The sequence below is a fragment of the Corvus kubaryi genome, unplaced genomic scaffold (assembly GCF_017639235.1).
Source record: "Corvus kubaryi isolate FWS band 111438036 unplaced genomic scaffold, C.kubaryi_AGA036_p1.0 37394, whole genome shotgun sequence".
Classification (NCBI taxonomy): domain Eukaryota; kingdom Metazoa; phylum Chordata; class Aves; order Passeriformes; family Corvidae; genus Corvus; species Corvus kubaryi.
Genome location: NW_024581133.1, coordinates 16,598,797 through 16,624,257, shown reverse-complemented (window position 1 = coordinate 16,624,257; position 25,461 = coordinate 16,598,797). Strand labels below are relative to the sequence as shown.

At 41.1% G+C, this 25,461-nt stretch overlaps 1 protein-coding gene across 5 annotated transcripts in view; it reads right to left on the bottom strand.

The window, feature by feature from the left end:
* The window catches only part of TLN2 (talin 2), a 145,872-nt gene that overhangs the window by 44,935 nt on the left and 75,476 nt on the right, over nt 1-25,461 (bottom strand). For all 5 annotated transcript variants that reach the window (XM_042039640.1, XM_042039638.1, XM_042039641.1 and 2 more), the window contains 19 exons: nt 24,250-24,430; nt 22,239-22,352; nt 21,483-21,591; nt 20,600-20,808; nt 20,388-20,486; nt 19,163-19,330; nt 18,736-19,030; nt 17,653-17,819; nt 16,451-16,579; nt 14,839-14,952; nt 12,939-13,052; nt 11,493-11,627; nt 10,427-10,555; nt 9,708-9,810; nt 7,919-8,127; nt 7,001-7,120; nt 5,950-6,147; nt 3,698-3,837; nt 899-992 (listed from right to left, as the gene is read on the bottom strand). In XM_042039640.1, the coding sequence (XP_041895574.1) occupies nt 899-992; nt 3,698-3,837; nt 5,950-6,147; nt 7,001-7,120; nt 7,919-8,127; nt 9,708-9,810; nt 10,427-10,555; nt 11,493-11,627; nt 12,939-13,052; nt 14,839-14,952; nt 16,451-16,579; nt 17,653-17,819; nt 18,736-19,030; nt 19,163-19,330; nt 20,388-20,486; nt 20,600-20,808; nt 21,483-21,591; nt 22,239-22,352; nt 24,250-24,430 (2,827 nt within the window). The remainder of the gene's footprint in view (nt 1-898; nt 993-3,697; nt 3,838-5,949; nt 6,148-7,000; nt 7,121-7,918; nt 8,128-9,707; nt 9,811-10,426; nt 10,556-11,492; nt 11,628-12,938; nt 13,053-14,838; nt 14,953-16,450; nt 16,580-17,652; nt 17,820-18,735; nt 19,031-19,162; nt 19,331-20,387; nt 20,487-20,599; nt 20,809-21,482; nt 21,592-22,238; nt 22,353-24,249; nt 24,431-25,461) is intronic.

Genomic DNA, 25,461 nt, shown 5'->3' with positions numbered 1-25,461 from the left:
TTTGGACTGGCTGCTGCTCCCTCTGACCAAGGAGGGAACACTTAAGAAGCTAAGAACTCAGAAGGACAAAGTAGCTCCTAGGGGAACTCCCTACGACATTTTGGGATGATAACCATGGACTCGCATATTAAGAAAACTCACAATATCCTGGAATTTATTGCAATGACCTTTGTATCCTTTTGATACTAAGGGCTAGAAATAAAAAAACTTAATGGTATTTTATGCTCTCAACACAGGCCAGTCACCCCTTGATATTTTGACCTTGACAGTAAACAATAAACATCTCGTTTAAGTGAAAAGATGTTATTTCCTACTACTGAAAGTGGCCCTGTCTGTGGTCAGTAGCATCTTGGAATTAGGTCTTTCAACTGACCCACTATTTAGCCAGCCAAACATTTCACACAGGATCAAGAACATACCTTGCACAAGCCTGTATTGACACACACATCACAGTTTGATAGGGAAGGCAGAAACAAGGCATTAAAAAAGAAAGGTCAAGGTAAAAGATGGCAAACACCACCCTAAAGTGGGATGTCAGTAACAACATCCTGCAAGTGGAAAAACCAAGATATTGCAGCTCCCTCCACCGCACTGGTGGTAGTAGAAATGTCCATCTTGTCCTGATTCTTCCTTAAGTCACAGTAAGTATGAATAATAGGGACTAAACTGTACCTTTGGAGGGCAGAAAAGAGGAGACAGGGACAGGGTAGCAAATTTAATTCTGGCCAAAACGACAAGATTTTCATGGGTTCCATGCTCACCTCGTACGCAATTAAAACCCCTGCCGCAGACGTCAAGTGAGAAGACAGTGACAGGAGCTATTCAGACAAAGAATACAAAGGAAACAAACATTTGGGGTCCACTTTCAATTATAAGAACATTTGAAATATAGTAATACCTCCAGTTCTCTGAGTGCATTATCACATTCCTTCTGCCCGGGAGCTTGCTGGGTGCACAGTGTGATGAGCTGGTTTATACTCTCAGTCACAGCTCTAGGGAGAGTAGGAGGAAAAAAGGTGGATTTTATAGTTGAACTATTCCTCTTAGTAAAACTTTTGTCATTAACTGTACACTGCATAAAGATACAAAACTCGGATCTACTACATGGCTGAGCCCAGCAGCCAAACTGGTGGCACCTCTGGGAAAACACTGGAGACAAAGGACAGAACACCATCTGGCAGCAGGCCAAGGCCAGCACATTACAGTGGCACAGCGATAGAGTGTAGCTGCTAAAAGGTATTTCAGCACTTCTCCAGGTCTGACATTAACTGAATCATTTCTCAACTACCACCCCAAAAGCCCTGAAGGATAAAGAAACAAGTGACTGATATGGAAAACAATGCTTGAATTTAAACTAAATTTTATCTACCCTTCTCTAGCAAAGTCCTGTATCTTGTCTGACATAGATAATACACACACACAATCCTGCTATATACTTCCTTAGTTGGTTACCAAATCGGTTTTTTTCTCTGTAGCTAATAACTGATATTCTCCCATAGGTTTATATCCACAGAGAACAAGTTATGCAAAGGCATCATGTTCCTATAGGAGTTCACAGCTCTGGACATACAACAGTCACTATCTGTCTTTCTGATAGATGCTCTGATAACAGGCAAAATTCATGATAACTACATTCATTTTAGACTCATGACTAACAACCCAGGAACGTGGCATCTAGAAGAAGAGAAAATCAGTGAAATTGGAGTGCATGGAGAATATGCTTTCCTCTGGCCTTGGAAACTGAATGGCATTTGCATCACTTTCCCTTTCAGAAAACAGGCACTCAATAACATATCAATAACATGATTACCAGGATGGAGGGTATCCTACTGTTACAAAAGCAAACAGGATGTGCTTATTACATGCATTATGTTCATGTTAAATTCCAGGGTAAAAAGAATGGAAACTAGTAGACATACTTGTTTAACTGAGACTCCTACCCTTTTCAGCAGCTTTGTTGTCCTTGTGGAGGACCTGGTGTTCCACCTGCTGAACATCAGTGATTTCTATGCATCAGAAAAATATGATTGTGTACAGACATAGGAATAAATGACAAAAATTGAAAGTTCTGTTCATTCCCAGAGAAACCTCACACAAAAATATCTTGTCTGCTGTTGATTGTAATGTGAGACTCAATTCTCTGACTCAGGGAATATCAGCAGTTGAAGAGAGAGAACTATCAGCTTTGTAGAGAATGCCACATGGTCTTATGAATATCATTATTACACACCAGGTACCTCTACCAGGAATCCATCCAGTGTACAAACATTACTCTGAAAACCATTTGGACACAGTAGAACCAACAAGGTGGCTCCTCAAACACCAATCCCAGAGTGGGAAGGGCGTGCTAGGACTCTAAAGGCCACATCTATTTTCGTCAAATACAACACACAAATACTTGGACCCTGCAAGGAACTCAGCCAGTGTTGCAGTCCTGTCAGAGGTGGTCAAGAAAAATGCCTCCACAAGGAAGACAAAGCTACTGAAAAAGCTGAAGCGTCTATCACAACTGGAGGAAAGGAGGAAGAAAGCAAAACAAAACCAACACAACCCAAGACTAATCACAATACCACAGATGGTGAGAGAAAAATGAGAAGAGCTATCTCATAATAAGAGAGCTGTGTCTCTTTTTTCATTTTCGTGAGAAGAGAGAAAATAAAAATGTTTGACCCTAATCTATCATAGCAGGGAAAGAACAGAGACCTGGCAAGCTTGTCACAAGCCAGCCCAGAGGATCTGAGAAGGGAAATACAACGTCTCCTTAGCACCTTAAACACAAGCTGAGAGCTGATGCAGTATTCACTTCACACGGGTATGTGGTGTCTGTGTAAGGTCTCACACACGCACACACAGAACAGCTAAAGGCTCGACCTGGCTCACCTCCCTTTTTCTATTACATGCTTCCATAGAGGGAATACCAGCCTGGAAGGAACTTAAAACTACCTGGATTTCACTGGGGACACTAAATTCCTCTACACTCCAATCAGGAATGCTCCAAGCCTAAAGCAGAAATCTGTAGCAGTTTGATGCTGCGGCAATAACAAGTCATGCCACTCCTTCACTCTCAAGCAGCCTGTCTTTCATTACCCACAATTTTCATAGATGCTATTTTTTTTCCAGGGAGACATAGAAATAGATGTAATTTTTTTTTTTTTACGAAATATGACAAAGTAAAGTAGCGTAGATTCTTAAGGAAGCCCTTTAGTGAGGGAGTGGATTTATAATCCTTAAAGTAAGGGTATGTTCCACTGAAGAAATGTAGCATCTAATCCTTTCAAGCATTCCTGATCATACACATATGCACACTGTTAGTGATAGGTAGCTACAATACGATTTTCAAACACATTCTATATAAAAATATTATTCAATTCCTTTTCTTTCAGGGATTGAGAGGCTTGTTGCCTTGTCAGAACACAGATGGTGAGAAAACAGTAGGTAAAATACATTGGTTCCTTTCAAAAACAGGCCAAGTCTTCAAATGCTGGTTCCTATTTCCACCAAGGGTAACAAGTTATACCAGTTGAGGAACTACTCCAACATAAGCAACTTTCCTCTGGCCTACTTCCATTTAAATAGAACTACAGGTTGCAACCACTCAGTTCACTATCAACAGCAGAAAAATACATAAGCACAATATAAATATCACAGAGAAAAGCAAATATCACAGGAAAACAAAAAGCAATCAACACATCCTTACCTTGCTGCTGCTGCTAAGAGGTTCTTGGCATTAGGAGCTCCAGGATCAACAGACAGAGACTTGGCAGCCAGTAACAGCTTGCTGGAAGCCATAGAGATGCTCTTGAGGTTACCTATGACTTGAATCTGGTCCTCTTTAGTCTGGAAAGCCACAGCAGCATAACATTAAGTACAAAATTTACAATAAAGAGAGTGTGCTAAAACCACATATGGAAACCCAGTTTGCTTATCCACCTGAAACCACTGACATACGTGAGCCCAGAGAAGGATGGCCCAAGCCTCTGTTCACCCAGACAGGTGCCTCTAGCTTCACTTACATAACAGAAAAAGACCCTTACAACAAATAGCTTGGCTTCTAACAATGGTAGTATTCACAAGTGAGCAATGGAGAAACTTTACTACTTATTGAACAATGCTTTTGTTGTCAAGACTCTTATGTGTCTCTGCCTGGCACAACTGCTTCACATTATTCTGTCAGTGTATGCTCTCTGTATTCTGGCATCCTTTGTGCAGCCCACAGGCTCTCTAGCATCTAACTGGGATTGCTCACACAAAAATATCCTCCAGAAAGTCATCTTTTCCATGAAAATAAGTTTCTATAAGCCTACTTTGGTCAGTATTTTGACTTGGATGTTCTATTACTTATTTTAAGCCATTTCTTGAAAAGGGAAACCTGCATTTAAATACACTTACAGAAGAGTATTGCATTTTCACAGCAAATAGCTGTGACTAGACTCTTCTGTGAATGAACAGTAGAAGGGAACCCATTTTTTCTAAGTCTGTTCACAGTTTTATGTAAAAAGGTTGCATATTGTTCAGCTGATATGAATAACTTTTACTCTGTATTTACTACATTCTACTTCCTCCCTTCCCCTACATTTTGCTAGTCACCCAAAATACCTGGTATTGCTTCTGTTCAGGCCAAACAACTACACACAGAGGGCTTTCGCTATTGAAGGATCAGCCATTAATAACTAAGATGGTTACCATCCCCTGTGTCAGGAGGATAAGCAAATTCACAAGGGCCACAAGATCATCAGCAGCTGGATTCTCATTTCAAGAAGCCATTTACAGTATCATTTCTACCTCTACCTTCACTGAATTCCCTCAAACAAAACATTCTAAAAGTCAATGTGGTCCACAGCTAAAGAGACAGTCAGGTATCTCACTGCTTCTCACCTTCAGACTCAGCTGTATATGGAGCCTAACTCACTTCACACATCTGGAACCTGAATGATGAAGTTGTGATGGACAACAACCACCAGCCACTGTCAGATCTCTCTACTCAGGTCTATCTACAAAGCATCTGCTCTAGAGAGACACTTCATAAATGACTTCAAAGGACTGACACATGCAGGACCTTCTTGCCATTCTCCTTTGGCAATCATTTCTTAGGTTTGCAGGATCCTCCTATGAACCAGGGCAAAACCATCTGCAGATTCTTTTTTCTGCAATTCCTCCCATCTCTTCTGATACACAATTCCTTTTTATATACTGACATTTGTTATGCTAAAACATTGCCAAATGATCAATTACTGTAGCTCAGCACAACTGTACCCAGTAGATAAACTGAAGGTGGTATCTCCAACTTGTAATGAGTTCCCAGACTACCAGGAATAAGCTTGGCCACATGTAACAACATTCCTGATTGTTAGAGTTCATCAGAGTAGAACTCTGCCACATTTTAAATCACTGAACACAAGTCCAAGTGCTTGCTGTCAGATCCAAGGATGGCATTTTAGGCAGCCCTCTTCAAGTGCTTGCTCCACTCTGTAGCAGGTCCACAGCCCCACAGAGCGATATCAAAGCATCTTTTCCTCCATCCACTTCAAGTATTTCAAAAGTAGCAAAGAAAGGTGCTAAATTTTGAACAGCATTCACCTAAATTATGCTCCATGGTAGTTCTACTGCAATAGAAGCAACCCTTTCCACAAGCTCAGAGGTTCAGCACATCTCTGTATCTTCAAATACGCAGCTCAAATTAGTTACCAAACTACACAGGGGAGTACAAAGTCATATTTCTGACTGGACAAGTAACAAATACCAAAATCCTGTGGAAGATGCAAATGCTGAGTTCTCTTCATTCCAGATAACCAGTTCCAGATGACTGCCTCACAACCAACACCTCCTGGCATATCGGGATAGGCTCACACCAGCATGCTGTACTGCACTCTACTGCTACATAAACAATGTACTGCACTGCCAGAGGTTATAGCCAAGATTATCCCTCAATTAGCATGATCAAGAACTTACTTGTGCTTGGCCAGCCATTTCAATACCAGCATCAAGAAATTCATCGAAGTCATCACTGAATTTCCCAGAGGCTGCAGCCAGTTCCCCACTTTGGCCCCGTGTAGCATGGACAACTTCTCCAGCTGACTGATTCAGGTCTGCTGCTGCCTGGTTCAGTTCACTCTGAGCTTCTTGAAATGACTTTGAACTTGGAGGTAGCTGTAAGAGGCAAAGTTCAGTATTTTATTGTCTGTCACATCACACCAGCCTTTCATGACTGGAGAGTTCAACACACGTTGAGAACACTAAATGCAAGAGAGTAGTGAGCTGGAACTATGGGACAGCTGTCAACCACTAATCTGTCCAGTAACGAGTCCTGCTGCTTCTTTCAAGGGACAGACAAGTCTGTAAGCTTTTCAAGGGACACAAGTTATTGGCAGCTCTTCAGAATTACTCTAAACTCCCTCTGGTAACACAGCTTGGCAAAAAACCCCTGGTTTTATCAAAAGGCATTGCACAAACATATCAAAACACCATTCCTCCTTCATTCACAGGACAGCAAGGTTACTGGTGGGTGCAGGAGAAAAAAGGCTGTTCAAACAATGTAACCTTCTGGCAAAATACCAGTGCAAAAAGATGGATGCAGTTAAACAAAGTAACAATTCTACTCTTTGCACAAAACGACCAAACATTTTTTGACAGATCACAATGCTCCTTCAAGTGAACTGATCACTTCTAGGTGGGAGATGAACTATAATTTTCTAATTTTTATATTCTTCAGAATGTTAAGTCATAGTTGCCATTTTCAAAACCAAAAACTTAATACCAAGCTATGACAATAATTTTAATATTGACTTCACAAGTCATAGACACATTTCACCTTGCCCATAAAACTAGAAAAACAGTGTTTCAGTCTAAGTAGCAGCTGCCTAAAGGTGCTTAAACATGGCTTACATTAAGTACACTTAAGTATACTTAGGGCACATTTATTAAATAATGATTTGACACATGGGGAACCCAGATCTGCTGTTCAGTTTTCTGAAATTTACTTCCATGTTAAAAGCCATCTTACTGAATCAACAAGAAGCTTCTTGCTGGATTCCCCGATACTCTTCAAGGCCACATCCACATCCTTTTGTCCAGGCAGACAATTCACACAGTTATTCAAGGAGTGAGACACTGCTTTTGCCACCTACAACACACAAGTGAACACATTCACACAGAGAGGCTTAAATGCTCATTAATAGGAGGCACAGCCTCTACTCCACAGCCAGCAATTCCCACATTCTGACCCTTACAGGGCCATTTTTGAGGCTTGCAACTTCCCCGGTTTGCTGCCCTGCAGTCTTTTTTTAGTCTCATCCATTTGACAGTATAGTGTTGGCAGGGCAGCCCCACAACTGCTCCTGGCACCTGGGATAAAGGCTGCAGGTAAGGGAATGCCCCTGAAGTTATCTATATACTAATCACAGAAATTTGTTGCATGCCACTTCGTAAAAAGTTCTGATTAAGACAAAGGTATCTTCATAAGAAATTATTTACAATGCAGGCCAATTCTAGAACTTTTCAAACCAGTAAAAAAAGAACCTGCCACTTTTTAAAGTATTCAGATGCAGTGGTGCCACATATGAATAAAATATGCACTCACTTTTTGAATATAACATGGTATAGATATTTTATTTAAAAATTATGAGTTTAATGGCTGTCTCACATTTGCAATCAAGCAGTCTCCTCACATATGTTGTGGGTAAAAGCAGAGAGCTGCATCTTTGTATATTTTTCTAAGAGATGACTAAAATACCATACTTTATACCATCTGCATTGTTTAGCATAGGCATGATGTTACTGTCTGAGGGCTGTTGAAAGGAATAGAAAGCTGACATGCCTTGCAGCCTTATTTTCTGTCATTCTCGCTCCTTATTTAATGCTGATTTGGAATAAATTCACCAGGTGTTTGACAACTCATGCAGCTGCTCAAGTCCCAGCTTACCTGGGCTAATCTCTGCTGACTGTCTGCATCCCCTGGGGCAGCCAGGGCCTGCTTGGCCTCCTGAATCAGCATGGCAGAGCCTTCCATGACATCCCTGGCTGAATCCAGCATTGCGTGTGCTGCCACAGGATCAGTGGTAGACGCTGCAACCCCTCGTGCTGCCTGAGCCAAAGTCTTCAAGGCCTGAGCAGTTTCTCTGGCAGCAACTCCTATGGTCAGATTTCACCAAGGATTCTATTAAAGACAATCTTTGTATTTTATGACATGATCTTGCAGGTAATGATCCTATTGCAAAATAACACTGCAAATTCAATTTAAAAGAAAATCTTCAAACAGAAACACATTTGAAATACACAGTACCATTTGCTTAGAGAAATGCCTGTAGTGAAGCCATAAAGTAAATGTTATAGCCCAAAGACCATTCTGGGCACAGCTCTCTACACCACTGACTACATCTCAGTGAAACACTGAAAAAGAAAAGCTAAAACCTGTAGATGAGGAAAAGCTCATACTCCAAGCTATGGGGGAAGTGATTGTCTGCAAGAATGGTGTACAGGAGTCCAGAGCCATAGCACAATAGTTTAATTTCAAGCACTCAAAGAAGAGTTTATTAGGAATGATACAACTTGGTATAACCTAACATCACTGTGAGTAAAAATAAATAAAAATAACTGAATGAAGTCACAGAAAGGATGCAATAAAATTAGTTTCTGTGGTCTGTCTGGCCAATGTTAAAGGACATCCATCAGCTCCAGTGCTAAGGTGTAAGTCTACATGAATAATGGCCTCCTCCTTCTATCTAGGCAATTATTGAAAAGGAACTCATTGCTTTGTAAGGTTTCCTACAACCTGATGATAAGAGAGCTACTAGATTTAGCTATTCATTATCAGCTGCAAGTATCTGTACTCCCTTACCTGACACCCAGTGCCTACTTCTGCATAACTATGTGATAGAAACATGAGCCATCTCGATGCAATTCCATCTGCTTCAAATGAAAGCAACTGTAAGTTCTAGAGCCCAGATGCAATTATAACCAATGAAGTGGTAATTGCCATAACGCCTTTTATCAGTAATATTAGAAAAAAATCTTATGGAAGCATTTGCAACAACAGCTTTCATTTCTATCAGAAATAAGGACACAGAACATTTAAACATCTACAAGTAAACTGTTGTCCCTCCTGCAGAGCGTTTTTCTTATTAAGGTGGTTTTTTGTTGCTAAAAGTACAGGTCCAAAAATAAACAGTAGAATCTGTGTGCCCAGGTTCCCTGCTGGCTTTACCTGAAACTATGCAAATGTGCTCAATGAATCAGCCAGAGCAGCTGCATTGTACATGTGACCTGGTAACACCTAGGAAGAGACGCAGTTCTGAACGTCACCAAGCTGCCCCACTATGTTTGCTTCAAATTGCCCCACTATGTCGCTTCAAAACATATCCAAGGCACTCCTTTAAACTTTCTGTAAGGACATAGCAGCATTTCCAGCGGCACTGACCTTTAAAGTGTAACATATTTTAGTTCTGCCCTTCACAGAGTTTCAGTGGCACATATTTACAAAAACAACATGTCCCAATCTATTCTGATTAAAGACAGAGCAGATTGCATCACGGTTCTTTATGAAGCACGAGTCACACTCACAGTCCTTAGTAGCTTACCACAATTCACTATCAGCACTAAAAAAAAATAATGGAGTAATTCCTTGATTTAAGTAGTCTGTGATAAGAAAACCTTTCATCAAGTATTTGATGGAAAGAAGAGGTTTCACAGAGCCATTCTGAATAAACCAGTACCTGTGTAGTGCTCGTTGCCCTGAGCAGCACAAGTTAACAGCTGGGCCATTGAAGAACCGACTGCTTTGGATGTGCTTCCCAGGTCCTGAGTGCATTTCTCAAGCTGCAAAAAATTGCAAAGGACAAAATACTTAGTTTAAGGTCAACGAAAACACTTCTTTTTAAACAGTACTACAAAATTCCTCATTCCTCAAAAACCTAAACTTTCACCTCAGCTACTGAATACACACACAGTTTCTCTGAAACCTGACTAGCATGTTTTCCCTATTCAGGATGAAGTAAATTAACATATTAGGTAGTGTGAACAAAAATATTTTATAATTAGCAATGGAAGTAAATACCTTCATCTAAGAAGGGCTTCTTTTTTTTCCCCAAATAAACCATTTCACTTTTTAAGCCTACTAGAACTGGCTGTCCTGAGTTCTCATCATTGTCACAATTGAAAAGAAATTCTTTTTACAAGACTGAAACATTTCTGGTACCAAACTGTAATTTGTACACTAGAGGAGGCGGCCCTACAGTTCCATGAATAACTCTACTACAGAACATACTTCTGGCGTAGAAGTAACATATACTCTTTTTAAGTGAATCAATGTAAACTCTTATCAGCATCATCATTATCCAAAGCCTCATGACTTGTTTTGCCTCTAATATTTAAGTTTTTTAACAGCTAACTTTGTTTGTTTGTTTTTAAATGAAGAACATCCTTCCTCAATTACAGTTTCTCCTGGGAGAGGTTTTAACTGTCCATCCACAGCTGCCATCTTTGCATCTTGAAGTTCATTTTTGAGTGTCTGGACTGTATTCAAAGCAGAATCGATTTCCATTGGGCCACAAGCTTCATGAGCCTATTCAGAAATCAGATCAGTACCACTGTTAGCAGCTGTAAGCAACTTTCAGAAACAGTAAATGCTTCAGATCTGATCTCCCCCTCCCAAATTATTTCTCTTCCTACTTCAGAGGCAATTGTGAGCCCTCTAAATGTTATACATCATGGATTCCAAACTCCTGCATTTCAGTCTACGAAGAGAATAATACTCTGCTAAGAGGCACCAGGGGAGTAAGGTGCACTTGGCTTGCGTACATGTCCCCTCACAGCAGGCAGCTCAGGGACTGAGAAGGTAACTGCTACACTCTGGATTTCCCTTTTCACCAGTGGCCCCATTGTGCATCGTGACCAAAGCCATGCTGACCCCCTGATGTGGCAGCCCACATTCATCAGTACGAGATGGAACTTCCAGCATGAGCTCAGGAGCAGCCACCTCAATGCTACAATCCTGGTTTCAGGCCTCAGTGTACACACACGCAAAAAAGACGAGACTTTCCACTCGTATTTTTTTTTAAGCCCCACATGGTTTAGAAATCTCTGTGTGAAACACCGAGAGCCTCTGCTTCCCTGAATTCTAGAGATGATGATTCCAGTTCACAATTACAACAGTGAGCACAGCAATGCAGTAGCTGGGTTCTCACGGCTTTGGTGGGGCACGAGATGTGCTCCCTTTTCCCTGCTCTCCCTCAAATGTAACAGCAGCTCAGAGTCTTGATGTGCTGCTCTGTATACTCTCCTCACATCTGTCTCGTGTGGAAAGGGTAGCACAAGCTTTTCAGTTTTCTTGTCCCTTCTCCCTCCCCTTTCTATCATGATACAGAGGCCACCTGGGAGTCTGAGCAAAGAGTGCACAAAACACAGCAGTGAGAGGTGAACACTGCCTGAGCATGAGCTGTTCCCTCAGGGGAGATGCAAAGCCCTCTTGTTTTAGCTGATTAAAACCAGTATTTACCTACCTTCTGGGAGGCAGTTCGTAGCTCAGCTAAGCTGGTAGCAAGATTCTTTGCACACTGACTGAGCTGCATTGCTGCTGCTTGATCAGTTACTGTGGGGACAGCAGCTTTAGCAGATGCCACCATTTTACTTCCAGGCTGTTCAAGGAACAACAGTGAACACAATTGGTTTTACCAGCTCATTTTTTTTAAAGAAGGCTTAGGAGTCAATAAACAAACTGCTTTCTCCATTCACACACTCATGAGGTTTCTAGATTTTTCTTTAATGACCAGCACAATCCTGCTCCTTAAGCTGGAGTACCCAGTCATAATTCTGTCCCCTTTCCGTGTCCTCTGCAGCAGGACTCATCTGTGCTTTACTGGGACAATGACTACTCCATTGGTTCCAATGTCTGTCTGAGGCCATTAAGTAGTCATGTAGACTACTTAAAATTATTGAAATGTGAAATTTTGCCAGTCAGCATACATGTGATAGAATCAGGTCCAGGTGGCAGAGATGGCAAATTTCTCTTTATTTTTCTAAATATTAATCTCTACCAAAATTCTATGAAATTGAAACTGTAATTCAAGCAATGCCTCTACAGAGAGATTACTGCTAATACAATTAAAAGCCTTTGCTGATTCTCATCATGACCATTGTACACACATACAGCCATAGGGGAGATGGATCAATCATGTGAATGACTCCAGAGGGAATCATAGAGCAAATACTTAAACAGAATGAGAACATGGTTTGTGATCCCTCTGCCTAGACAGGACCGTAAAAACCTGCTAACAGCAATCACATTTAAGGCAAGACTAACTGATGCCAAGTAATGACCCTGCCATTACACAGAGAATTGGTTTCTGGTGTTGTTTTTTGCAACATTAACAATAAGCCAATAGTTTTGTTATCAATGCTCACTATTCTATCTTTCTATTTCAAGATGTTTTAGAAAAAGCACAGAGTCAAATTTTGTGTTTTGGCCAAACCGTCAATCCCGATCCATTATGCAGGCTAATATCTACAAAACCAGGCTAATATTCCCTTTTATTTCTGACGAATTCTGAAACTTGTTGCTCCAACACTAAGTGTACCTTGCCTAAAATGGTTACAACAGCCTCTCACATACTCAGACCTCTACCTAGAAAGATGCTAAATTCTCTTCAGCTTGTTCTTTAAACTCTTTCCCAGAAGGCACGTGCTATGGCAATGAATGTTGGTTCTCCATAAACATTCGTTTTTTCTTGTTACTTTTAACCTCAATGTCAGCAGTTGTCACTCTCCACAGATACAATGTATTTCAGCCACCTAACCTGAGGAACTAAGTTCTCCTATCTATGGCTCATAGTCAGCAATGAACTTCTTGACATGGTTTTTAATAGTTTACTGGCTATTTATCACAAATGAAAACATACAGCACTAAAAAAATGCTTTTTGCATCTACTGCAATAATTGGTTCACTTCACCTGAAGGAAATTCTGGCTGGAATTTATTAAAGCAAGCTGGGCACTGAGGTCTTCTGCCTGAGCTTGACTTCCTCTTACACCCTGCACCAGCTGAGGAATGTGGTCTGCAACATGCTAAAATGGACAAAGGGAAAATATTTTAGTAAATAAATAAAAACTCAAAATCCTCTGAAAATAAAACAAACAGGCTTCCCACTCCCTTTAAAGACAACTGCAGTATTCCTAAGTGAAATACTCTTGTGCTGTCACAGAATTCATTTAGGATTCCATGGAACCAAATTAATATACAATAGGACTTCTAAAGTGATGTTCTCCTTAAGAAATCTTTATTCAATCTACTTATTAGTTAAAGGCTCCTACAAGACAAACCAAGATTTTTATGCAGAATTCTGTACATCAAGTACTCTGAATTATTTCCTTTGCATGTTCAAATGCCAGTAGTGGAGGGGATAGATTTTTTTCAAGAGAAGTTCCCACTTTCAGGAAAACATTGCATTTTACACACAAGCACCTCAGCCTACTTTTCCTTGGCCTTCAGCAACTTCGTAGCATGGCTGGAGCATGTGCAAGCGTATATTGCTAAAACTTTACTCCTGGACTGTCCTCATTGTCCATCCATTGCACAATAACACTTCAGCAGTGCAATACTAAACTACCACCACCACCAAAATGTAAAAAAGTAAATACCGAATCCTCTCCGCTATTTAATAAATGAGCATCAAGACAAAATTAGAATGAAGAGTAAACAGCAGTTATCACGTTGCCCTTTTTTAAAGTTCATATTGAAACAGAAACTCTCTACAACACAATTCTGAGGTATACTTGAGCTATCTTAGTTATTTCCTACATTTCTTAGGATTGCACCATGACAAGAAGTAATTGCAGAATGTTAATGCTGTTTTTAACAATATCATCTTTAATGGTTTTGTTCTTTTTCCCCACAGAACTGCCCTTTGATGCAGAATAAAATCTTTCTGCATTCTATTGTCTTTTGCAAATACAGCTTAAACATAAAAGGGAACAGCTTCTCATCAGACTCTGAATTCTAGCTTGGAACTATAAAAATGTGCTTGACTTCAGGCATACCTTGAAATCTGTGATCTTACAGCTTTAACCTAAAGCTAGGAATCATGGTAATCCCACTGTAAGGTCTGTAATTTATGTTTTTATAGTGACATTTAAGGTCCCAGTTGCTTGGAGGCAGAACATCAGAATAGCAAATCAGTTGTTAGTTATATAACCCATTATATAACTGATATGTTAAGTAAGAATTTCACTCCATTATAGTATAAATCGCTATTGCTACTCCATCCTTCATTATGGAAAATCCAAAGGTTACCTTTATGCCACAACAGACCTCAGCTCCATTTCACTGCATATATAATGCAACAGCCCATTTTGATAACCATAAAGCTACTCCCCTGCTGAAGATCACACTCATACAGTGAATGCATGGCCAAGGCTTAGAACCACAGTCAGGGAATCACAAATTCCTGAGCAATGGGACCCCTCTGTACAGTGCTTCTAGCACAGCTTTGCATATGTTCCATCACTGGCCGATCGGTACCAAAACTTGCAGTAAAAGTACTTCAGGCAAACTGGTTGTTACTCAACAGATCCACACCCGCCAAGCCTTTTTCTAAAGCGTGTGCAGGGGTATTTGTAGCAGCCAAGGGTTACATGGCACTACCAGTAGCTCAGCTTTGCAAAGCTCTACAAACAGCAGGGCACGGATAATACAGTAAACGAGGATTCTCCAGAACCCACGCACATGAACATGGGGGGGGTTGGGGGGTTTTCTAAAGCTCGTTTTGAGGTTGCAACAGTATTAGAGGAGATGATCATCAGTTCCACATAAAGCAGAGAGTTCAAGAGTTGTCATGGATTGTGCTGTGTTTACCTTGCAGCTCTGCACAAGTTGCTGGTGGGCTGCTGTGTTCTTATTGGAAACAGCTGCATTCTGAGAAGCTGCAATAGTCTGAGTAGCAGCAGCTGCAGCTTGTTTAGCTGCAATCTTTTGAGAAAAAGAAAAGTTAAATCAGTGATAAAACTGCGTAATTCAGAGGATGAAACACACACTTATAGGTAACTTTGACAGTAACAACATCAACAAATGAATACATTTTATCCCTTAATTTGATTTGCCTTAAGGAAATTGCACTTCTCTCAAGGTGAAAATTATTTGAACATAGTTACCCATCTCCTATTTGCCAGTGAAGAAGAAGACAGAATTAGAAGCATTCTGTGCTCCTCCTCTTTCATAGCTTATGATTCAACAGGAGGAAAAGAAGTCAACTACAAACAGCAGAACTGGTCTAAACAATTATCTCCTTATAAAGGCCAGAGAAAACAGGCAAAGTACCCGTAGTGCTTCACACAGCCACATTGACACCTCTGACCCAGGACTCAAGGGAGCCAATTTCTGCTGAGATTGCTCTACAGCAAAAGCAAAGATCCTAAAATGACCCAGAGGTACAAAATACTGGTATTCCTGAGTCTAAAAGCTTTGTGAAGACCTTCTTCAAATATCTATTATTATCAACATCTCCCTACTACAAAATTAAAAATTCAACAGTTTATGCAAGGTACTTCAACATGCTGTACAACACTAACTGGCCCACTAAACAGAAGCAAGCATGAAGTTTATTACACATTTTACTCCTTTGTAAGGCAGTATATGTTATAACAGCAAAACAAAATACTCTTTGACTAAAACTTCCTTGCATGCAGTTAGAAAATTACAGGCATCAGTCTTTATTTCCTAAAGTACTCCTGATTTTCAGTGCTAGACAGATACAGGAACTTAATGTATTTCTGGAACATGGTCACCTTATTGCACTTGAATCACACTAATGTAAAAATCACAGCTGTAAACTAGGAATTACTAAAAAGTTTCTTTTTTTAATCTGTCTTTTCTTAATTTTAGTTGAGAATGTGAATATCAAACTTTGCCAGCAAGACAAACTTCCATGATATTTTATCCTTGCTGCACAGTAAATTGCCTTTCTCCATCTTGGCTGGGCCACCAGATCGGAAGTAAAAAGATACATCCATTTCTGCTTCTTGACTCTGGGTAATTTCCCAGTTTAATTGGATATGCTGTGATTCAACTAACTTTGTGCAGGAATTCATATGGAACTCTATATCCTAGTAAAGTCACCAAGAGATACTGTGTGTAAATGGCACACCATAGAGATAAATTAACACAGCAGTGAAGCAGTTTCAGCTCAGCTGTTTAATTTTAGGACTAAGCCACCATCAAACACCTTCCGAGTCAAAGCCTTACATCCCTTTACCACATCTGTGACACAAGATGCTCAGTTTTCTGAGGACTATGTTATGATATACTGGCATCTCTAATTCTAAGCCTTGCACTCTGGAACAGAGCTTACAGCGCTATCATTCTTTGCTTAGCACTTTCACTGAAATATGCATTTCTTCTTTCTTGAAATTATCTACAGATACTAATTATCAAAAGGGAGCAAGCTGAAAATACAACACTGATTTCCAACCTCTAATCTGTTGACAATTTTCTTCTTGATGGCATTCTGTGCAGCGGCATTTGTAGCAACCCGCAGTCCCTCTGCTGCTTCTCTCAGACGCTGCTGTTGATCCTCATTTTCAGGATTGGCTGCAGCTCCCTGCACAAAATTTCCAAGCAAAAACTGTAAGTCTGAGTAAAAATTATTGGAGAAAATGTGGATGAACATCAAGGCTTAAGTTCAAACAGTCTCTGGTACATCAGCATTCATTTTCCTTAAATTATCATAAGGAAAGTTAGAAGAACACTGAAATATTACAAAACTTCAAAGCAGAAAATCTATTTCTAGTGGAAGGCTGTTACTGCCGATGTCTGGTACTTAGAAGAAGAAAGCTGAACATTTGCTTCATATACCCCTCCAGGTGCTTGGGAAAAAAGCCTTTTTAAACTGCCTCCCCTATGATCTGAAATAATGTACTTGTATGAATAAAGGTTTTTGAAAAAAACCCAGTTTTTAAAATTTCCAATTCAATATGTCCTTCAGTAATTGCAGTCCAAAACTTGAGTTTAACGCAGTAGGTTTTCTCTATTTGAAGTCTGAGAAAGTACCGGAAAGTCAAGGATAGGCAGGCAGGCATGCAGGCCTTCTAGAGTCCCAGCAGAATGGCTGGCACTGCTGGTGTAAAAACCATTTCAGCACAGGATCTGGGAAACAATTCAAAGGACATACTCCTCCCTAGCAGATTGACATAGGTTTACAGCACAGAAAGGAAAGAAAACCTGAGATATTTGCCTCTCTTGTGAGAACGAGGAGGGAGGGATGCAGAGGGGAACAATACAGGCAAGATTCCCCAGGCTTAGACAGAGGGGAGTTGCTTTGTAGTGACTCCACTAAGAGATTGCTGTGGTTCTGTTGTTCCATTTGCATTGGCACAAGACCCTGCACCACGGCTCAGGGCTGGTGGTAACTGCCCTACATGGCTTGAGTCATGACCACCATGCACACAGGAAAGCAAAAGCAGTGCACAGAGATCTTTTAAAACCAAAAAAATCCAGGCAGCTGATAAATTGGTTTTTGGAATGTACCTAGGGTAAATCATGAAATGCCACACTTCCGCAGGATAAGAGAAACTATCTCTACTATCAGCCAGATCCTATTTATAAATCCCACATACCATCTCTTCTTTGTGTACAGCCTTACAATTTTAAGCTGACAGTTCATTTTCCTGGTACCTTTGCAGCTTCAACCATGCGGGCTGTGGAATCTGCCAGGAGCTTTGCAGCAGCGAGAAGCTTCTTGGAGTTCTCCATGTCGATCTCTGCTTCGGCATCGGATCTCATGGCATTGACAAGATCAGAGGTGGCCTGAGCCAGCACCCTGGCCTGCCGCACCATCTCACCTGGGGAGCACAACTGCATTTTTACCTTCTTCTCTCTGAATTTCAGTCTTGGTTTCAAAATTCAGCATCGTTTCACAAGGCAAAAATGAAGTTACATTTGCTGAAGTATTTTTCTACTTGAAAATGATACACACATAGTTCATATAACTTGAAAGTTTCATAAACAAATCTTGGATCACAATATAAATGACAGAAACCACTACAGTGGAGATTAAGAAAAAAATGTAGCATTTGCAATCTAGATAGTAAGACAAAAACACATGATCAGTATTTTTAGCTAGTTCTGAATATACAGTTCAAGGAAACTCCTGTCCCAGCAAAGACTAATAATTTTGCTTTCAAATCTCAGCCAAGATTTCACTCCTTCAATAAAAATAACCCATCTTTCTCCTGTGTTTTTGGGGAGTTATCTTTTGTCCAATATAAACTGAGAACTTTGTCAGAAGACACTTAGCACCATTAAGATGGTTTTGACCAAAACCATTTGTTTCTTGTTCTAGAAGCTGCACTTTTTAGAAACATCTCAGAAAAAAAGCAGAAGTAAGCTTAAAAACCTACAACAAAATCTATGCATAAGGAAGTCAATCACTGTGAAGTATTCGCCCAGGTGCCTGTCTTCATATTTGGAGATGAGAAATTGCTATACAATTCTGTGAAGTGAAGCAGTGGCAGAAAACAGACAAAATATTATAGTGTTCCTTTAGCATGGTATTGATTGTTTTCACAGAACATTTACTCTATCTAGCACACAGCTATGTGCATGTTGCTGATTTATATTATGGGCTGGATCACTACCCATCATGACAGCACTAGCCTAGAAGGAGAGCACACGTCAGAGAAGGATTTTTATTTCCTTGACTTGAAAAGTGGTGCACGTTTGAATTGTGGCAAGCTACTGCTCCTCAGAGGAACTTACCAGCATCTCCCATGGAGCTGAAGATGCTCTCAGTGACACACATGATGGTGTCTGTGGCCTGGTCATAGCGTCCGATGGGCTCCCCTCTGCTGGCGAACTGGCGCACGTGCTGCAGGAGGTCGTTGAGGGCCTGGCTGACAATGCTGGCAGCCGCACTGACCTGCTTCAGTAGCTCACCGTCATCTGTGGCAGCCTGGCAGGCCCGCACACAGTTCTCCACAGAACGGTCCACCAGCTTCCCTGCCTCAATCAGCTGCTCTTGACATACTGGGGAGCTGATGGTGGGACTCACCACCTGCATGGAAAGAGCACCCAGAGCATTCAGAAAAGGCTTATTTAACAGAGTCTGTTCCCAAGGCCACTGGGAACACACAGCAGCACTCACTGGACACGATGCTCTGCCCCTTCACAAACACCACTGCCTCACCTTGGCACAAGCCACAAGCTGGGAAGTAGAGAGGGCACACTGGGTAGCAGCAGCAATGACCCTGTTCTGCAGGACCGTGTCCTCAGCCACCTGTGCTACGTTCTTGGCCTTTAGCACCAACATGGCAGCAGCGTTGGCAACAGCTTTGGCCAAACTCATCAGAACATCCTGGTAAAGAAACGGGAAAACTCAGTCTGTGACCTTGAAACACACTCAGGCATTAATTCCAGCAATCACTAAGTCCAAACAATTTCTTCCCATTTCTCCACTTCAAATCCCACCCATATATTTCAATTTTTTAGTAGGATGGAGTCTTCCTAAAAAAAACTTCCAATACACTTACTTATAATTTCAACTTCACAGCAGGCAGAAAACCTTGCATTTCAAAAATTAAACTCACTACTTTTTGTTTTGCTTTTAGATATGATAAACCATCCCTTTCCTTACCCACCTTCTCCAACACTCCATAACACAGACAAGAATTCTTAGATTATTTCTCTTAGCCAAGAGCTGTAATACATACTCAGCTAGGAATACAAATGAGAACTCTGATGAAGCTTGCACAGATTTACTGATGGATGAAGTGCTAAAAACGGCTTTTAAGTTTTATTAGCAGACACCTTGCACAAAGTGCACTCCAGAGGTCTATCTGCTGCTGAAAAGTACCTTCCCGTGGTTCTGGTACAAACCTGTCCCTGCCATTCAGTGAAAAAATCCAGACATGTTTTTTACAGAGCATATAAGTAGTCTAAGAGCATTTAGTGGTCTTAAACTGCTAATAGCAAACACTGTTAAATCATAAAGCATTATAATTTTATAATTGACACTACTATTCATCTTAAAAAGATTTTGTCTGCAATACAATGGTTTTCTTCTACTCAGTTTACCAAAAGATTTTATTAACTTCTGGTTTACATGTATACATACAGACACAGCAAACACTTACATAAAACCCACAGTATTTAATGAGAAGAAATACAGTGCACAAAGGTCTCCATGAAGCATGAGAGCATCTGTATGATGCACAGAATGAAGTAGGGGTTCCTATGAAATCAGCACTCTGTGACTGTGTAATTAAAAACAACTTCAAAATGGATTCACCTCAATCAGCACAGAGAAACTCCAGCATTTTCTAACCACACTTTGGGAAGCCTGGTTTTATGCAGGGACCTCCTCATTACAAAACTGCACAGTTCTGACAGTTGACAAGCAACCCCCTCATTACCTGGAACCTTTCATCTGTTTCATTCTCTCCAATTTGTCTCAGTAGCTCCCCGCTTGCTTGTCCAATGCTTCCAGCTGCAGTCAAAACCGTCTGGCGAGGCTGGGAAGACGTAACAGTGAAATGCATTAATTCAAAGAAAATGAGCTTTACTTGAATTTTAGATTTCCTCAAGGAACTTCTGCATTAAACCTGAGAAGTTTTTCTATACTCACCTCTCCTGAAGTAGGTTGCACAGCCTTCAGCAAGTCTGAGACAGCACTGGCCAAGGTTCGAGCAGCTTTCAGGAGGTCTTCTCCACTTCCAACTTCATCATCCATGAGAGCAGCAAGCAGTTTCACACCTTTGGACATCTCAGTGAGGTTGGAGGAGATGGTTGTAATTGCACATCCCACAGCAGTGTAATCAGTGTCAACTGGGTCCCCTGCAGAGCAAATGGTTTTCAATGATCAGAATGGTTCAGTGGCTGCAAGGGAAATGGGGGCAGCTACAACAAGCTACACTCTGCTGAGAGAAAAGAGACATTTCAAGACAGCCAAGCAATGCCTACTAAGTAATTCATCACTTAAAAAAAATTAGACTGCTATAAATTTTCTGATTTCTACATTTGTGCAATAATCTATCCTCTAAGAGAATTTGTCTTCATTCAATGCAATTTGCTGAGAAGGCCACAGTTTCAGCCTCTTTAAATACTGAAAGAACCTAAGGTAATACAGCTTTGTCCCCTTTAAGCCACACGTAGCTACCTCAACTTGTAATTTGCTGAAGAAAAAACCACTGTCAATAAAAACAATCTCTCCTTAACAACAGCCAGATCAATGGTGCTTTCTTGTAGTAACCTGGCCAGCACTTTCTACTGTTGGATAAGCAAGCTCCATTTTATCTTCTGTGACTGTTACACCTTTACAGAAACTGCAAATACAAAAATCTGCGTTGGGAGGGACACCAAGCTGTTTCCACACATCAATGCACTTAGCTATTGGCGTGTTTTAAAGAAAATTTTCTGCAGCTGCCCCATACTCAGTTCATATGTGACTTGATTTAGAGATTGACAAATAGTTAGGAGACTGCAAGGAAATCCTTCCCAGTGAAATTTACCTGCTGTAAGATTAACAACAGATGCAGTTCCTGCAGTGATTGCATCAACCTGAGAGTGTATTTCATGTTTTGATTCATCAACCTTGTTCTGAACCCATACTCTTGATGCCTGAAGAGCAATAACAAAAAGAAGAATTAAGGACTTGAGCGAGGTTCCGTAAGACAAGATACTGTGTGCCTCTCCCATTCCTGCATGAACTTCTAAAAGCGAAACAGAGGACAACCAGCAGGCCCTTAAAGTGAAATATGAAAGCAAGCATTTTCTTCTGCTGATTAATTCACTACAGATTTGCTCTCACATTTCAACAGTTGCCCTTTTATGGTAAATGCCATAAGCAAGGCTAAACACTCCTGAATGACAGTCCCCTGTAAGCAATAACCCTCTGGCTCTGTCCTCCTGCCCTAGCCTGGATCAAGAACAACAGAATCATATTTTGTTCTTATTTTTCATGTCTCTGGGAGGCAGTCAGTCCCACCATTAATATTACCCGTAGTTTGTGTTTAACTGTACATATGCCCACAAAACAATAGCATTCCAGGCAGATTTATGCAAGGAAGTCTGCTACATCCGATCTCAGGAGACTGATTAGAGTGAGGTGGAACACTGTGCATGAATTCCTCAAAGAGAGCACAACATTTTTACCTCATTTTAAAAGCTTTAGCAATATCACTTTAGATCTGGGGACCATGACTAAACTGGTCTGTAAACACCCCAAAGCACTAAGGCTCATTTCTGTGTGGATTAGAAGAACTCACCATGTCCTGCCCCAGAGGTGGCAGGTTATCCACTTCACTGAGGTCGGCCTGTGCCTGCTGAACTGCGTGCATGCTGGTGTTGATGGTCCCCATCAGGGCCTGCTGAGCTGAGGTCTGCAAGGCAGAGCAAGGCAATGGCTGTGCTGTGTTCCAGAGAGCACTTCAAGCACATCACATGAGCATGAAGAGACCCTGAGTGACAACAGTCCAGCAACCACCCCAGGCCAATTTCAGAGAGCTGCCATTCCCCAGGCGCAGTGGAGAAAGCAAAGCTCTCAAACTCTTCTCACAGTCTTGATTCTGCTTATGCCATTTTACTCTCCTCGGTACTTTCACACACATATAAAGTGCTCAACTGTCTCAGCTCAAACAATGGCCATCAGACATACACAAACCCACTGAGCTGTCTTAGCAACCTGCATTCGAGCAACATGAAAACTCAACTTGCTTCTAGGAGATCATTATTGATTTTCTGGGACAGCCTCCCAATGCAATCAAGGATGATTCTAAAACTAAATTGTCATCAAGATGCATAAACTAAGAGAAAACAGAAGGGGTTTAGGCAGAGCAGGATGCTGTGTGGATTGAGAGTCTGTGGCAAGGTTTTGGCTGCAGGCGTGGCCTCTGGGAGAATTAGCCAGGGGCTGCCCCATGCTAAGCACAGCCGGTTCTAAACAGCTCCAACAGACACAGCACAGGACACAGCTGAGGTCAGCAGCCACACCGGTGGCACCTCTGGGATAAACTGGTGAGAAAGGGCAGTGCAGGGAAAAAGGAGTTCAAGAAACAACCTTGCAAATACCAGTGACTGAGAGGGATGTGGAGGGGATGCTCAAGACAGCAGAGCTGAGTTTCCTTAGCCTGTGGGAGAGAGCAAAGTGCAGCAGGTATTTCCCTGCAGTCTGTGGAGAGGGCTGTGTTGGAGTGGGTACCCCCATATCTGCCCTGCAGACCACAGAACACCCCACACTGCAGCAGGTGGGTATTTCCCTGAAAGGAGTTACAGCCTGTGGAGAGCCTGTGCTGGAGCAGGGCCTTGCCAGGAAGGAGCCCAGTGCTGGAGCAGGCGCTCCTGAAGGGAACTGCAGCTCATAGGGGACCCTCACTTGAGCCAGTTTATCCTGAATGACTGCAGCCCACAAGAAGGAAACACTGGAGCTGGGGAAAAGTGTGAGGAGGAAGAAGCAGAGATGGGCTGTTACAAATTTACCACTTGTGAGCAAGGAGCAGAATAGTTAAAAATGAAGGAGTGAAGTTGCGTCTGTGTGAAAAAAGGGAGTGAGTGAGAAGTGTTTTTAGTTTTCATCTGTTTCTCACCATCCAACTGTATTTTAATTGACAATAAATTAAATTCATTACCTCCAAGCTGATTCTGTTCTGCCATGAAAGTAATTGATGATTTCCCTGTCTTTATCTTGACCTATACTGATATAAAGCTTTTTTTAATCTTGTATATCTTTCATACAGACTTCTTTGCTTGAGGAGTAGGGGTGAAAAAGCAGCTGGGCAGGCATCTGGCAAACAGCCAAGGTCAATCCACTACACAGACTACTCTTCTAGCAGTATGTCATGATCTTAAGCATTGATTATATTCTCTAAATGCTGTTTAGGGCTTGTGAAAGTCTTTCAATTTAAATGAAAAAAAGCACTATCAGCTTTACGCCTGCTAAAAAATTTCTAAGTTGGTGGGCTAGTGATAAGCTAGAAGTAAGCCTTATCCTTAAAATTGCTTACTTTTGCCAGTCTTTAAACCTTTTTTTTTGTCCTTTCAATACTAGTTTTAACTGCTTGGAAGTAAAGAAAAGGCTGGAAAAGCCTCCTTCAAAGAAAATGAGGAAATAAGTCAAAATGTGACACTCTAAATATTTAAGGGATACTCAAAACTTATGTTTGGTAGAACAGTCAGGAAGTTACAGCCAGGGCTCCTGCTCTTACAAATATGTATAATATGCTGTTTCTGACTACTTGCTGCACAGGCAGGTTTCACACACAAAACAAGGAGGTTTCTCACAAGTGGGGGCATATGTCCCCTGTGCATCTGGCCGGTTGTGACTTGCTGCTGGGGAGAAGGCATGATGCCAATGTTGAAAGTCTCAGGGCCGCTGGAGCCAGAGCGCATCACAGCCGGCAGTGCCACGGAGCCGTGCTCCACCTTCCCGGTTCGGTTGAACTGCTGCTGCAGAATAGTGGATCTGGGAAAAAACATCCAACACAGAATTAGTGAGCTCCTGCAAATTGAGTTCTGCCAGCTGCTCTTCCTCTAGGATTTAAATTACATTTCACAACATCTGGAGAATCTGGAAAACTTTATGGTTTTTCTTTCTAACTATTTTCTAACATATTAGAAAAAAAGATAATCTGGGGTTTCTGGCAGATCAGTTATTAACAGCACTAATGAGCAGACACCAAGGAAACATGGCACTGGGCAGTTTTGTTATAGATGATACAATAGCTTTACCCCTTTTAGATGCATGGCAGACAGAACTAGAGCAAGGTTTATGGCATAACAACTGCTTTGTTTCAGCTGTATCACAGGCTGATAAATAGAAAATAGAAGCACGAACCTTACAGAGATTTTTTCAAGTACTCCCTAGAACAGGGATAAAAACTTTCTTTCTTCCACCTTTATACAAACAAAGGCACACAGCACTTGCAAATAATCTGGCAGTCCATCAGATAATGGGCTGGAGAATAATAAATAAAGTTACTGCCATCCACGGTCACGAACTGCTTTGCCAGATACACTGCTCATATTTAAACATGGTTTAAGCTTTAATAGCTAGAAGCGTTGACAGAAATTCAGGCTTTAACAACAACACTCTGCTGAGGAAAAAGAAAAGTGATTTCAACTGTGAAAAAAATCTTGTATTTATCCACTACAAGTTTTGGGCTTCTCTGCACAGCACTTAGCTAACAGTATATTCTGGAAGTGATTTGGAAAGGGCCATATCAAAATAAAGCACATCTGAACATGTGTGATCCATCAAAAGATAAAATTTCCCATAAGGCCACATGAAATAGCTAACAAATCTATCTCATATAAACTGTATGCTTAACAATAAATCAAATGGACTTTTCACATACACACTGCTGACACTGCCACCCTCAAGAGTTCCAAGAAAAGACTTGAGTGGCTCATTACAGCTTAAAATGTCACAAATCTGTTTCTATTGTCTCACTGCACAGAAAGATTTGACATTCCTTTTCAAGAGCACGGCCAGCT